Source organism: Colias croceus, chromosome 10, assembly GCF_905220415.1.
Source record: "Colias croceus chromosome 10, ilColCroc2.1".
Classification (NCBI taxonomy): Eukaryota; Metazoa; Arthropoda; class Insecta; order Lepidoptera; family Pieridae; genus Colias; species Colias croceus.
Window position 1 is genome coordinate 6,367,421 of NC_059546.1, and position 16,975 is coordinate 6,384,395.

Sequence of the window (16,975 nt, forward strand, 5' to 3'; positions counted from 1 at the left end):
GTTATATTAACTGTTTGTTTTTGTTATGTTTTGTGCGTAAGTTTTTCTGTAAAAATCACACTATTGCTTTGGTTTCTGTTTTAAAGCGTGTTGTTACGTTGACCTGAAACATAATTTGTGTGTAAATCTTCATCTTCTAAAGAAGATTAAAAAATATTCTTAAACTTCTTTAAAAGATTAGTTATTATTTATTAGTTTTTTATTTTATTTCAGACTTTTTTCAAAAATCAATATTGGTTTTTATACATTAAATGCTTAAACTTTCATCGATAAAGATACAATACGATACGGTTACTTTGCCCTTATTACGAAAGGGTGGAATTGATTGAATAACTTAGATAATCCCATATACGACATCACTTGATCCTGCTGCAAAGGGAACCCGCCAAAATTATTTTAGGGTTCCCTCTCATTGGTAAGTTGGAACTCTATGTATCTAAATATACAGGGTAAGTTGTAAAACACCGGCAACCTCGCAGGACAAGATAGCTAACATCATAAGCAACAACATTTGTTCTACGACTTTTGATAATTTGTTAGATTTTATTTTCATAGAAAAATAAATATTCATTTAATTTTCCGTTTGAATATTATAAACTCTACGCCTCCCAAAAATTACGTAAACAAGAAGCGATCGAGAGTGGGAAGGGAACGTCGCGTCGTCCATCCGATAATGAATAGAACATACACAAATGAACATAGACAAATATTAGGAGAGTACAATAAAAGTTTAAAAAATCATTTAAAAACAATTAATTGCGTTATGCCAAAAGTCGTAGAACAAATGTTGTTACTTATGATGTTAGCTATCTTGTCCTGAGAGGTTGCTGGTGTTTTACAAGTAACCCTGTATAATTTTATACAAATGTATGTAAAAGTTGTGTTTGTTGCATCACTTTGCAAAGAACGACATAACAGATTAGAATAACAACTCGATGTGAAATTATTTCTTAATATTTAGCATAGCTTTAAAAATCAAACTTAAAACACCTACACGCCTGTAACAAAAAAATATGAGCTTTCAAATTTTAATACGTAATATTCTTTGAGAGGTTTAAATGATCACAAAACAATGTAGATAGACCGAAAAGTAATATAAATCACTAATTAGTCGTAAAAATATTGTCTATGAGAACAGAAACCGCTAATACATATTTAATTTGTATAAAATTATAGCTTACTAGCGGTCCGCCCCGGCTTCGCCCGTGGTACATTTTTACATTTTCTCTCCATAAGAACCATCCTCGTACTTCAAGAAATGTAATAAGAAAAGAATTAACGAAATCAGTTCAGTTGTTCTCGAGTTATGCGCTTACCAACACATTTTGGGATTCATTTTTATATTATAAGATTATTAAGAAATTGTTAATATAAACCACATTAACCTGTTCAAACTTAAAAAACATATTGCCACTGAACGCCAATCCTAATCCACTGTGAATTTTTCGTAGCATTATAGGATATGAGATCGTATAAAACAGTCACGTATTTTTTAGTATTAGCGGGTGAGCGGTGCTCTTTAACAATATCATAACCAGCCTGCTGAGGCTATCGATGAAAGGTTGCCGCAGTTGCTTATTGAATTTTATTGTGAAAGGGTTCCGCTTTTCACCCCTGACCGCGATGGGGAAGTGTATTTATGTGCGCGTCTATCATTTTTAAATGGCTTTAAGTCTACGGACATATTTTCTTCCTTGCTTGTTGTTTTTTCACAAAATACCTATATTGTGTGTATGTTTATTTTATGTAATTATCGTTTTAACGGCGCTTATTTATATTTCAGTATACTGTTTCTTAAGAAAGGTTAACCTAATTAGCGAAATTGTATCAGTTGATACGCGGAACTTTCTTTATTTCTAGGAATAGCACACCTAGCCAGGATTTATAATAATTGTAATATTCTTGTAATAACCGAGTTCAAATAAAAGTTCGAAGGGTACTTAATAAATTAATAGACTGATACAACCAAGCCGAAATACTTCTACGCAATCCCCACTAAAGAAGCATTTTATTATATAGTGGTAAGGCTCAACAATGATTCGGTCTAATCATTACAATGTCTCAATAGAAAGGTCTTATACCCAACTTCAATCACAAATAAATGAAAAGATGTAATTCCAAACTTAACTTTTGTATTTTCTAAATTATATTTCGAAGGGAAATAAAATATCGCAAAATAAACGTTCCGTGCCGAGCTCGGTATTAATTTACTTAAGTCAAGTTAACCTTTACTTTGAACGCACAAATTTTACAGATCGTCATAATTGTTGTTTCTATTATTTAGAAACTTGGGAGTTGCGAGTTTGAGCCCCTTCACATTGTTTAAACACTCAGCATCAAAAACATCAACTATTTATAACTTGGCAACAGTTTATACAGCAGACATTTAGCAGGAGAGACATTTGTTAGGGAATTTTTAAATTTCTCTAAGCATTTTAGAATCCACAGGAATTTGAAGAGGGATGATAACAAGCATTAAAGTCTACGTTTTAAAGTTGCATATTTAATTTTTAATTTTATGGAGATTAGATTAACACCGCGTTCGATTCATTATCATTAACATTTTATAAATGAAAAGAACATATAAAATACGATTTCGTTATGTTCATGTTCTCATAGCAAATTATACGATATAAGTGTTCTAAAAATAGAGAAAAAAACTCTATGATACTGTTCATAAAATAAATTAATGTACTCTCTCTTTAAACTGTATGTATAAAATACCTACAATAATTCTTAACACATTTTCTGCAATCAGTAAATCTATGTTGTAATGTCCTCAACTTCAAATAAATTCAACAAACTTGGTGCAGTTGGTATCGGAGAATTTTCTAGTTTGTACAGTTCCACTGGATGTAATTGATTTTAATTTCACGAGCAGTATGTTCAGACGCATCCGAGCGTTAATGGAAAATAATTTTCTCATTCGAAGTTGTAAGAAGTAGCTGGCATCTCGGACTGCAGCTCACAGAAATTATATCAATTAAGCATTCCCTTTCCTATAGCGTGTAATAGACTTGTGAATTCACTACCCTCATAATTTAACACTTCACCAATTCCGTAAATTGTGAGTAATATAAAAGAAATTGAGGCTTTAGTTTAGCGCGCTGCCGCGTGGCCTGAAATGGCAGACTTCAATTTGTGAATAGAATTCATAATAAAAGCAAAATTTAAGTTTCAAATAACCGATATTCTCGAATTCCATGTTGGGTAGCGAAAATGGATAGATTTTTTTAAATATCCGCTGCATTTTTATATACCTCTATATGAAAAATGTTTCTGTTGATTTTAGAATTAATTCATTTATCTATATAGTATATTTTTATCTAGCAATAAAATTAACCCTTTAAATACTAATATATAATACAGTAGGCCAGCAACCGCGGCTTGTTCAGTAAAGGTCTCCCTAAAAAGATGGGAGCGCCGTAAATTATTTCGTCAGACAGGTTAAATTTGTTTCAAGATCGGATTTTTAGAGTGTTATTTAAGTCTTAAGGTCCTAATAGATTGATGGATTGGCTGACAACGTCATTAGGTCCGCCGGTCCGTTTTTCTCGACCGCGCCGAAGATAATTGGAGTGAATGTTTTCGTCCGCCCCTTAATGACTGGCAGTTTTGTTTAGTAACGGGACATACCGCCTTTTATTGAGCCGTTTGCGCTTAGCCCCTAAATGTTTGGACCGGTTGCGACTGGTTTTTCATTTAAGAGACTCCTTTTTAAGGATAATTTATTTTCTGGCTGCGCTGTCGTAAAATTGCGAGGTTTTTATTCGATCGATGAGCTTTTAAAAAAAGGGATAGATAATGTTAAGGTTTGCAAAATTGTTTTAGATTCAAGCATGGAATGTTTTAACATTTTATTAATATGAATCAATCAATGCATGTCTAATAATAAATTCTTGTACACAATATTTTTAATTGTCGTTAATAAAAATAGTACATGAATTCGTGTGTTAAGTTTCTTTAAACATATTCAATGGTAGACATGAACACGTATCAAACAGACAGACTGAGTTAATATCTCATGTATACTGATTTTGTATGGAATGTGCTAAATTAAGCCCTTCATTTCGTAACCATTTATTTGCACAGAGAACAAAACACTTTCCAAGAAATAAATTTTAATATGGGATTTTAGATCCGCACAAGGGTGACGTACTAAACTATACCTTATATAACCTGTAACTAGAATACGCAAAATACCTAGACAACGTAGCTAGAGAGCTAATGTTTACAGTTAAGAAATTTAATGTAAAGCTCTTTATAAGGACACACCAGAACATATACAACTTATCCCTATCTACCCTGTCTATCTCTTTGAAATATTTGACGATACTAAAAATGTCTATGGCTGTCCATAAAATACAGAGCTTCAAAGTTTATAAAATATATCAATACCAAAGCCATCAGGGTGCCAAAACAAACATCATTTCTTTCCACTAAGTTGAGCGCATTACATGTTTATCTAAAATCTTATTTTGCGTGGAGACCATCGATATTTTGGCTGTCCATACGTCACCCCGGAGTGGTAGATTGATCACCGTTCCAATTGACATGCCTTTCCGCCCTCACGTCCTCTGAAGCCCACCGTATCTGGGACGACCTACGTGAAAAAAATATTCAAAGCAATAGTGTGTGAGAAAATTACACCCATACCAAATTATAGCATCCTTCTTTATTTTTTTGCGTCAGAAAAACGTTTTAAATGTGTTGCTTTTCAAAGCGGACGCCTTTTATTGACGATCCTTAATTGACTGCGATTCTGTTAGGGGATTCTAATATTAGAATCACCTTCCCTTTAAGTGCAAACGACTAAAATAGATCGTTTAATGCTATAATAAAGAATCAATCCTTTAATGACATTTATCATGATAAAAGAATAAGCTTGTATACCGAAATAGAAATAGGTACATAAATTATAAGTCTTGAAAATGTCGATGGTAAGAAAACCTAATCTAGGCAGCGTTTATGAATTTTTTTTCGATTCCATGTAAAATGTCAAAGAATGCAGGTGACAAAGTCTTAACCACTTCTAAAAGTGATTTAGACACAAAGACAGCTGAGTGCAAGTGATGAGCAAATCCGGTTTCCTAGTGAAAAAGCTGTCATGAACGTTTTCAAAGAATTACGCCGCATGACAGCCCGCCACTGTGGTACAATGTGCATACGAATGTAACGAATACCGCACATAACAATCGTTTCGTTTGTTTTTTCGGCTTTGTGCGAGATTTATTGGCTGGGAATCGTGAGTGTTCGTGACTGTGCGCACTTGTGCATTGCCATAGATTTTATTATTTATCGCTGAATTGTTGAAATCTAAATGTGCTAGTGCTAGGTGATTTTAATATTATTATATTATGATATTATTGTCTTCTTTTCGGCTCTTGATATTTGATTAAATTTATGAAGTATATATCAAAATATCACCCAGGATATTCCCAATAATATTACTCTCTTTTGTATACAAAACCCAGTCATGCGAGTCTATTGTATATTGATCTTATCTTACATAATATAATACAGTTCTTAGGTATACTTGCACGACCTCTGCTCTATTATATTATTAAACTCCAGCGCATCTCTGCTGAAGTGACGCCAAAAACGTGACTGCGTTGCGAAATCAAAGTTTTCGATAAAATTCAGAAGATCCACTAAGAAAAAATAACGACATCGTCCGGGAAACTTTATTGAGATTCTGCATAAATTATATTGATGAAACCTTTGTTCATTGAACGTGCGTAGTTAAAAATTTGTTTTATTTAGATATTGTTTCTAATGTAAACTTACTTAATAAGCTAATATTTATTTGAAATCATGGGTACATGAAATTTAATATGAATTATTGTCATGAAGAAAAATTAATCAAAGTCCAGTGTAAAATTTATAAACATTTTTCAGTTATAAAAATTAAATTTTATCAACTTAGATAGCAGTCAAAAATACTTTTTTAATCATTTTGCTTTATCATCACATTTAATTCTCATTTTCAATTAAACTTGGATTCTTATTGAATGTAAAATACTTTCGCAAATCGTATGACAACGAAATTTATGAAGTTATTGTCTGACCCCAGAAAAGTAATATCAAGCTGAATCTGTCCTCAAGGTAGACTGTATCAGCACCTTATGAATTTATGCTGCGTCCCTTAAACTTCGAGACAGTGGTAACCATTCTTTATTAAATCTACTTCATAATATAGTCAGTATTAATTTATCAGAGGTAATAAAGCATTGTGAAAAAATATCCGATTTTATTCGTACAAAACGTGAAAAGTTTATCGGTAATTTGTAGCGACTGATCCGGAAAGTAAATTGCTATCTTCAGCCAAACACAGCTCGAACGTGTCACGAATACCGACGGTCGATCCGTGAATATAAGTATTCTCATTAAACCTACCATTTAGCTTGACTTGTTACTGGCTTCCTCTCGGAATACTAAGGATACCTAACCATGTTTACTTCTTCCCTAATTACGCACATTTGTGAACAAGGTATTTTTTTCATTGATCATAAAATAATAAGTTAATGATTTATGATACGTTGCGGAGTTTTTCTCGTTAAAACATAAAAGAGATTTAACATCAACATATCAATAATTCTAAATATAAACTTAATTAATTACATTTATACCTGGTATTATTATCCCATTGAATGTTAATTATAGTCCAATATAAATATAAATGTTCGTGCAATATTTGCCAAAGGTAATCCTAACGTAATATTTGTTTAATTAAGTACGATAAATTGAGCGCTAGAATAATCCGGATTTAAAGATTAAAATCCCAAAATTGTACCATACGCTCGTAAAGTGTAACCATAGTTTGAGCTCAATTTACCCACTTAAAGTAAAAGGATGACGCATTAATTCAAGTGCAACACGAAAAATGCATTAGTCGCAAGTGGCCGCCATTCATCATTGTCCTGCGTTTCTTCGTAGCGTCGTTTAACGAAATGTTACAGCATATTGACACTCAATTTATAGCGAAACTTTTAAACTATGTACAATTATTATATTTTAAACTGTATTTCGATTGTTGCTTACTGCTTGTATAGAAATCGATCAGTAAAACTGATGTCAATGCATTGACCTAATACCTCAATCCCGGAAATAAATTCCATTTATAATGTTTCGATTCCATTGTCTATGCGAATTCTTAATGGAACTTTTAAAATAAAATGGTCTGTTTTAATTAACTTAAGAAAGAAGATAGAGATTCTAAATTTAATTAAATTAACTCAGAGTCACTTGCTATGAATTAGTCTGCAGTATTATTTTCTTGTTTGGCGAATTTCTTATGAAATGGCATATTTATGTTTCGTAATTTGCTTACAGTAGTTTAACTTGATGTAGTAATGAAATTTTCTTGGACGTAGGTGAATAGACATTGAATAAGCCTTTAAAAGTTGCGGTTGGACTTTTCATTTTTACGTTTTCCTTTTTAAATATAGCAGGTCAAGGATGCACAGTTGAGCACATATTACTGCGCTGTATTTTATTACAAAATATGCTTAGGTTTGTGTAGAAGAGAAAAGTAGCTTCCGTATATGCTGATTAATTTAGTTTTACTATTGTGTTGTTTTTGGTGCCAATTATAATAGTATCCGTTAACCTGTTAATCGCCATACGCCGTACGAAAAAGCCGTAATCATGTTAACGTACAATGAAAAAAAAATATTAAAAATCGTCATTTTAATATTTACATAATCCTGCTTCCTTAGTAAATTTGTATGCGAGTTCATTGAATTAAACTCTCAGTTACTTCGGTGTATTGAATCAAGTCGGAATTTATTTACTACTTAAGGTCTAGTGTACATTTATTTACTTTTAACTCACAGACATTTAACGATAATTTTACCCTTGCCAATATTTAAAAGTTCTTTCTCAGAGGCAGTTAACATTTCATTAATGTTTTAAAGTTTATATTACGATAACTTTTAATTAGAACGGAATTATGAACTCTTTTGACTATTGAGTGTGGAAATTAAATAGGTAGGTATCTTGGGTTAAACCAGACAAAAGTTAAAATAATTTTCCGTTTTGATGCCAAAATAAATATTAGATCCTAATTTTGAGTTCTTTTTTAGGATAAGAGGATCAGTGATCGAATCATAGATTTGTAATCTTTTTTCCTATTATAATATCAAAAATATATATTAGTAATTCTTCTTATGTTGCCAACTTATAATACACTTAGGTAAAATATAAAGGTAAGGTAAATAAATGAAACGACATATTTTTTTGGACATTTATTTATTTAGTTTACACAAGTAAAATTTATAAATTACACATTTATTGTCAAAGTCAACGTAATATATAAGAACATGATTCAAGTTATGAACATTCGGAAATATTGTTTACATTATCATTTTCTAACGCTACTTAAGCTAATTTTCTCAGATAACATTCATCAAAAATGTATGAGATTTATGAAACAACAAAATCTTTTGATAATAAATTACATTTTATTAACTTATAACAATATAAGGTACATAAAAGGAAATTTATGTAGCCATGGTTTTACAAATAAGCGGAAGAGATGACCAATATTTTTATTTATTTATGCCACAAGTTTTTTTAATTCAATTTACTGTATTTTTCTACACAATGATTCGAACATAAATATTATCAACTAAAAATTAGAAAATTAATTTAATTGGATTAGAGAATCAGAATATGGTATTATGTTCATATATACAATCATAATGTAATAGATGAGCATAAAATATAGATATGATTTATTAAAATTATACTTTTAAACATAACAATTATTATTATCGCTACTTACAAGTGTATATTTCATACATACATTCTTATTATATCACATTTCTATATATTCGAGATCAATATTAATTATATTTAAATACTGTAAATAAAAACCCACAAATGTAGAGCACAATCTTCTGTATCTTTATGGAAGTATTTCTATGAATTCATATGAATTCAACTTTATGTAAAGTATACACAGACTTTTCTTTATGCAGACTTTTTCAAGTATAGTAAATGCATTGAAATGCCATTACTTCAAGGTAATAAACAATCAGTAGCCTAGTGGCAGTGAAAATAGGACAAAATATTCTTCACGGCTTAACGATCAGGCATACGTACTTACAGTTAGTTATATACATATCGGAGAATAGTAATTAGTATGGCTTGTATTTGCGTGAGGTGTTGAGTTATGTAGTAGGAAGTCGCTCGCGCTCGTGCGGGTAAGTTCCTCGCTCGCTGCCACGCCGCGCCCGACACCATAGGTACGTCCGCTGGGCTTAGGTTTACATCTATTTCTATTCGAAGAAATATAAACTTTCAGTGTTTATCCACTTAATATCAGATAGCTGTACAATGTACATATTGACATTGCAGATCGAATGGTATATTAAATGTATGTAAATATTGCTGTTAACTGAGTGGAAAATAATACAAGAAATATTATAGAAGCTTTCGATTAAATTTCTGAGAATATCTTGTTGTAAAGAGAACTATTTTATGTATAATAGCTATGTTTTGTAATAAATCTACGATTCAATTGGCAGAATGTATACGATGTTAAAATAAATTAATACCCAAACAATTTTTCAAACAAAAATTTAAAAGACCAAACATTCAACCTACTATATTCATATCTCGTATCCCAGCACAGAAAAGCGACAAATTTCAAAATTCAAATAATGTAACTCACTATGTAAGCTAACTTGGCTTTCCATCTTGCCCAGCGCGTTGACGGAGGCACACACGTAAGTCCCGAAATCGTTGAGAGCCAGCGACTTTATAGTCAGGTTCATCCATAAAGAATACTCGTTCACCGAGCGCTCCGTTATACGGAACTTTGGATTCTCTAGCAGTTTATCGCTCACCAGCGCTGTGAAATGTTAAATCTCATTCAATACACATTGCCTTTTATTTCTAGAGGGTTTTAGGATAACGTTGTTATTGGCGTGAATTGTTTAACTGTTAGTGTGTGTGCGTACTTTTAATATTTTTATAATTGAGCTAATAAGTGAAAAAATAAAGATTTTATGTATACCGTAAATGATCATTACGGTATTGCAATATACAATTAAGGTTATTGATTCAACGTTATTCTCAAGCTACTACCTAGCGACCTACCAGTGTTTAATTAATATTATATGAACAAATGATCGTAAAATATACATATATTCAAAGAGATCTTTGAAGTAGTCCGTAGTAATTTCAATTATATCAATTTTTATAAGTAAGATAACGATATTCAATCATATATTATCGTTATTTTTCTCATTAAAATATATATTGTATTTTATAGAAATATGTATTGTATATAATAATATGTAAACTTATTGTAAACGCGATGAGAAATATTTTAATAAAGAATCCGTTAAATAAGATTGGTGCCACAGAACCACTTCCTTTTTACTACAAAATGTTATTATTACCTTAGATCCCACATTTAAACGAAAACATAGCCTTTTTTAAAGTATAAATAAATAAATAAATAGAAAAAAATCGATCACGATGCGGGATTCGAACCCGCGTGTTCCGCCTTTTATATTTATAAACCAATCGAATGCTATAGAAACTAAAATAATAGCTGAAATCATAGCCTTTCAAAACTTGAAACAAAGAGTGAAGCAATTCACTAAGTAATATGCGGAAGATCAGATGAAATCTGTCTTCAGTGAACTCCGATTCGTACTACATAATGCGATCGAGATGTCAAAGTTCTCGATAGAACAGACATTAGTCTCCAGTAATTTGTCTCTCAATTGTCTGGCGGATTTCCAACTGCTAGATAACCTAATGTTAATTGACCCCACGCGTGGTTGGCAGAAATGCTGTTTTAACATTTTTGATGATACCTGTCTAGATTAGTCTTTTACGCGTTGTAAATAGAACACAAGATATTGTATTAATTGTTTTTTTTACATGAGTTATCGTGAATAGTGAACAACAAAAAGCTAAGTATAAAAACTGTGTTGTAAATAGTTTCTTAATTTCTTATTCATATACTTTACTCAGTACAATTATCAAATCGAAAACATCTTAACATCTCAAAATACCTCGAAAAGTGATACTATATTAATGTTTTTATATAGTATATCAATAAAAACAAAAGTGTACCTTCTCTTCATAATCTAAATCTCATTTAAACTCTTGGGCGTTGGTGTACTCATGGCACGATCGTTATTACGTGCGTAAAATAACTTTTTTACTAGCAAACTTTAAGATTTTCCTTGTCAAAAGTCGAAATCTAAAATATGTCTCGAGGGATCACTTTTAAGTTATCCCTTTTATTCGAAAGAAACATGTTTAAATATTAATAACGTGGTAAACTTTTATCGCGCAGTAATACGGAAGGATTTTAAGAGGCATACAAATAATATTATATTTTTCATAATTATTATAATAGAAAATACTTACAGTTACCATCCTCCCGGTACCAGGAGTTCATAGCTTTCGGAGAGGCTTCTATGTAGCACTGCAGTTCTACGTCACTGCCGAGCGGCGCCCCCACTAATTGTAGCGCGGCTTTTACTTGTGGTATAACTGGATTAACATAAGAAAACATGAGATTGTTTGTCGGAATTTCTTACTCTAATTAGTATAATGAAGTTAAATTCTTATAAATCCCATGTTAATGTTGTTTTACTTTTAATTAAAGACACAATTTAACGTTTTCTACATACTCATGACTCACGGAAACAAGTTTAAGACAATAGCTAAATTGAGTAGGTACACTAGGTACCTTACTTTAATGGTTGGTATATTAAAGTTTAAAATTTTCGAAGTGGTCATATAAAACAAAGCCACGTTTTATACGAATCTTCGAATTCCCTGCTAACTTTCGGTTGCAATTCATGAGCGGTACAAGTTGTGACACCTGATGACTTACAATGCACTTGCACGTGATACCGGCGACTGACGGTGGGCGGCACGCCGTTGCTCGCAATGCAGTAATATGCGCCCATGTCAGCCCGCTGCACGTGAGACAACTCGAGACTCTCGCCTTTAAAGTTATCTAGCACTGAAAGAAATTGGTCGAGAGGTGATTTATAACGACACTCCCAAGTAACAGTTATATGATATTGGGACCGATTTTTCAATCGCCAGACAATTTTTATCGGAGGATTTATTTTGACGTTATAGAGATAATGAATGAGACGTATAAATTGCTGGTTTTAATAATGTTCTGATCGGATAGAGATTATTATATACCAGATGTTCCTATTTGATTTGGCTTTTCAAATATAATTGGAAAAGACTCAATTTTATGGTCCTTTTATAAAAAAAAAAATAATTTCTTAAAACAAAATGAGAATTTTCTTCTTCCTATAACAGGCTCTGATGAAGGCTTTAGTTACCTTTATTTGTTATTGAAATATTAACCTTAATTGGTTCCAACCATCATTCATTAAACCGCCAAAAATTTAGAATTCTCAATATAAATGTAGCTGTTGCTTACATAATATTATGATCGACATTTTTCGGAAACTTACATGTTTCATAAAATTGTACGTTTCTTTTTTTATAGAGCTTTTAATGTTATGCTGTTCTCTTGATCGAGCACATTCAAATAGAAATAAATATTTATGTTTGGTTACAAAAAATAGCAGAGAGAAGGCAGAGAGCGAACAAATTTAAATGCAAGCAAAATATGGGTTAGATATAATATAATACTATGCGAATGTATGCTTGTGGGTAAGAGTGACACATGACAAACCCAACGCTAAAATATTCAGTTTAGCATTCTCGACCAGAATGCTATACAAAAATAAACAATACAGATTTTTTTGCCAGTAAATGGAACTTTTATTGTTTATATTTTTTGGGAGAGTGAAAAAGGATGTTCTGGGAGTCTCTAGAAAGAAGTGTGATTATTCTAGTGATCTATTACGGAATTATAACCTCATATTTAATATAATTATTAGGGTCTGTAGCTGCATCACCTAAACTTTGTCACATAGTTTAATAGTGTAATAATTAGTATTCCACACTTAAAAGCTACAACAACTTCCGATATGATACATTTTAATACAATTTAAGTTTTTAATTTGCAAACAAGATAACGATAAATACGATATAGTCTTGTAAAACGTCCACTTTAAATTTAATATTTTCACAACATTCTTCACAGTATTTGTTATCAGCTATCTCTTGTGATGAAAGAAATTCTTAATAGAATGTTTTCGTTTATTGAATTCCTTCGCGTATTAACGTATTATTTCCCAGTTTATTTCACTTATTGCTTTTCTTCGTATATGAAGTTTCTGGAGCGCGAAAACACATACGATATAAAGCACAAACAAGGCAATCACGGGTGAAAAGTTTCACCGTTTCTTTAAATCAAATTTCGTTTTGAAATCGTTTTTACTAATAATAATTTCTCTACATAAAATCTTTTATCATGCGAATACGGTTCATTTAACGCGGTATTAAGTGAATTTGTCGAACGACGTATTTAAAAATGAACGAGCAAAGAGTTGTGGAATGATAAAAGCAGAAAGAATTATTGGAACCTACGATGAGTGGTTTTGTATTTGAATATTCTTTATAATATCAATGGGTTCGTTCATACGAATGGAAAACAATTCACTTGGAATTTTTAAGGTAGTCTGACATTTAAAGAAAGATTTTATCGTATTTTCACTTGGTTTCTTTATTTTTTCAGTGTAAAATTTTACTGAAATAATAATTTGAAGCACAGAATATCTCCGTTCAAAGTTGCATATAGCTTTGATGTTATAAGTCATTGTCGTAGTAAAACTTCTTTCTTTCGCTTAAGAATTTATTCGAAAGTTTGCAAGAATAAAGAATATACGGCTAATGCGCAAATCCAATTCTGTAGTGGTGAAACAACAACACAAGTGGTAAAGAAAAACATCACAAGGAAGCAAGAACTACTAAAATCAAAAGTTAGGCGTCCTGAGAGCTTTGCTTAAAATTAGCTTAAAGTTTTACATATAATTAAGTATTCAAAGGAGAAAATCTTTCCATAGATTTTAGCTTTATATAAATAAGAGAATAAGAGAATAATTACAATGTTATCTATTAAATAGACCGCCTATAGTCGAGCCAATTTAATAGGCAACATTTGACGTCTATCAATTTTATCTTCGAAGAGAGGTAACCTGCTTAAAAACATCGATTAAAGTGAATTAATCGATACGGATTTGAAACATTTGTCAATCGAATTTATTAATTTATGATGATTTTTATGCACAAGTAATCAATGCATTCGATTCTAGATGTCAGATTTCGATTTTTAGAGTAACGTCTCTAGTATTTAAAAAGAAAAAAGGTTTATTGACACAAAATTGTAGCGACGTCAGTTCTTCAATTCAGAAATTGTTTATTATGTTTAGTATATGGTTTATCAGTAAAATGAAATCTTAAAATTACTTGTATCGGTCATTATTATTATAAATATGTAATCGTAATTGAAAAAAAGTTAAGCAAATGTGCAGTTCTAACAAAACGAAATATCATGTTATTCTATGTCGTCGTTACTAGGTTACGTTGTTGAATTTTGATGAACTGTCAAATGTTGCCTATTAAAATGGCTCTACTATAGATATAATCAGACATCAGTAGTTTTATTTCTGTTTCAATTAATCAATGAAACAGAAATAAAACGAATCTACCCGGCAATCGGAACGTCACTTTTGAAGGTAACATATTAATATCTTTATTCTATAATTAAAAATATATTTACGCGAAAACGCGAAATGCTCACGGTTCACGCAATAAAAATCAAAAAGGATGAAAAGGAATTTGTTTTGTATTATACATGGAATTAAATTACCATACCATATTTCTAATATTAAAAACGGCAAACGTGGAATTAGCTCAACGGTCATACGAGCTCTCTGAAACATGACGTCTGCTGTAAATTTTGAATTTAGCTAGCAAATTAATATTTGCAAAACTTGTCTATGTACCACGAAAGCACATTCACAGAGAAGTAATTACCTACTGTGACGTGTATCTATAATTCACGTTAGAGGAGCGAATGAAATCAAATGGGTTTATTTTGTCCAGTTTTCCACGCTGTAATTAACACACAGATTTGAATGCAAAGGGAACATTAACCAACTACGCGCTATTTCAGCGGGACGGCAATCGAACGTTGAAATTAGACACATCCCAACCGTGAAAATGGGCATTATTGCAATGACAGCGTACATAGTAGACTAATGATTCGCTTACTTACAAATATGACCCATATGTAGCCGGGACAGTTCATTCTGTTTTATTTTTCTTGTAATAGAGATTGGAAATTATTGCTGTAATTAACGAGCATGTACTGAGTATTTCTTGACCATGACCTTTCAGCTTATCAAATCGTTAAAACGTATTATATCTTATTACGTATCTTTTTATTATAAGAAAATAATTGATACTATCAATTGCAAAACAATAAGACTGCAAATTAATTAAATTAAAGTATTTAAAAAAAGTTAAAGCAACTATAACTGAATGCTCGACTCGAATTTCAATTTGCTATTTTATCGTCATTTTATATTCCATCAAAGTTAAGAAGTAATTAAAACCGTTCACTGTTCGAAATTTAATGAATTTAAGGATAACAAACCCGTCTATTAGAGAATAAAAAAAAACAAAAGAACATTAAGCGTTCATTCGTATATTATCTTGGAAGTAGTCTATATCTTGGAAGTATCTATTTGTATGTTACAGATAGGCGTGTAACTGGGTAAAAATATATGTAATCATATATTATTCACCATACATTGATATATGCGACAGTGCCATATATACTTGTTATGGAGCACGATCTCTTTTACGAAGGTCATACGAGAATAAAAGCTCACACCTAAAGAAAATTATTGTCGTGAATCCGAGACGTAATGTACACTTGATATTATCACGCGAGGTTATGGCATTATTAAACTAGACCGTATGTATCCAGTGACGCAAAAAATATACGTGACTCTTTTACACAATTTTTCGCCGTTGAAAAACCACCCTCCACAAATTCAAGACCCGTACTGACAGCCGCGAATAAATTATGTTAATGAAGCATTTCAAAGCGCATCCGTTGATTCGTCCGATAACGTGCCGCTTTTTCTTCAATTTGCATAGCTTTTACCTGTTATTATAACTATAACTATTCATTTTAGTCCGTAATAATCGCAAGAATTTCTGCAGTCACGATGAAATGATAGAGAATTATTGTAGCAATTTGTAGGTCAAATAAATGTTATTATTATCAGCTCTGATTTGTCCAATCAGTTGATAAATGAGAAATTCTACGTAATATTACAATTAATGTCGTTTATTAACAGAATGCAGCACAGAATTATATTGCTTATAATTATATATTGAATATTCTAATCTATATCTATATTATATATATATAAAACTCAAAGGTGACTGATATAGTGATCTATCAACGCACAGCCCGAACCACTGGACGTATCGGGCTGAAATTTGGAATGCAGATAGATGTCATAACGTAGGCGTCCCCTAAGAAAGGATTTTAGAAAATTCGTCCCCTAAAGGGGTAAAATAGGGGATAGAAGTTTGTATGAACTTTTTATTCCTTGGATGTATTTGCATGAAATTGGGCATGTAGATAGATCATATGACGTAGACGTTCTGTTAAGATTTTTTTTTTTAATTCATCCCCTAAAGGTGTAAAATAGGCAATAGAAATTTGTAGGAAACTTTTTATTCCTTTGATGTATTTGCATGAAATTGGGCATGTAGATAGATCTTATGACACGTAGGCGTCCGGTAAGAAAAGATTTTCGAAAATTCATACCCTAGCTTTGCCCTGCGGTTTCAGTCAGTAATCTATATATATAAAACTCAAAGGTGACTGATATAGTGATCTATCAACGCACAGCCCAAACCACTGGACGTATCGGGCTGAAATTTGGCATGCAGGTAGGTATCCCCTAAGAAAGGATTTGGATCAATTCTACCCCCAAGGGGATTAAATAAGGGATGAAAGTTTGTATGAAACTATGTAAATTTTATA

General features: G+C 31.6%; 1 protein-coding gene across 2 annotated transcripts in view; it reads right to left on the reverse strand.

Annotated features, from left to right (window-relative positions):
• Positions 1-8,239: 8,239 nt before the first annotated feature.
• Positions 8,240-16,975, reverse strand: part of LOC123694783 (lachesin-like) — a 59,634-nt gene continuing 50,898 nt past the window's right edge. For both annotated transcript variants that reach the window (XM_045640348.1, XM_045640349.1), the window contains 4 exons: positions 11,867-11,998; positions 11,395-11,520; positions 9,677-9,856; positions 8,240-9,281 (listed from right to left, as the gene is read on the reverse strand). In XM_045640348.1, coding sequence (XP_045496304.1) covers positions 9,112-9,281; positions 9,677-9,856; positions 11,395-11,520; positions 11,867-11,998 — 608 coding nt within the window. In that variant the 3' untranslated portion in view covers positions 8,240-9,111. The remainder of the gene's footprint in view (positions 9,282-9,676; positions 9,857-11,394; positions 11,521-11,866; positions 11,999-16,975) is intronic.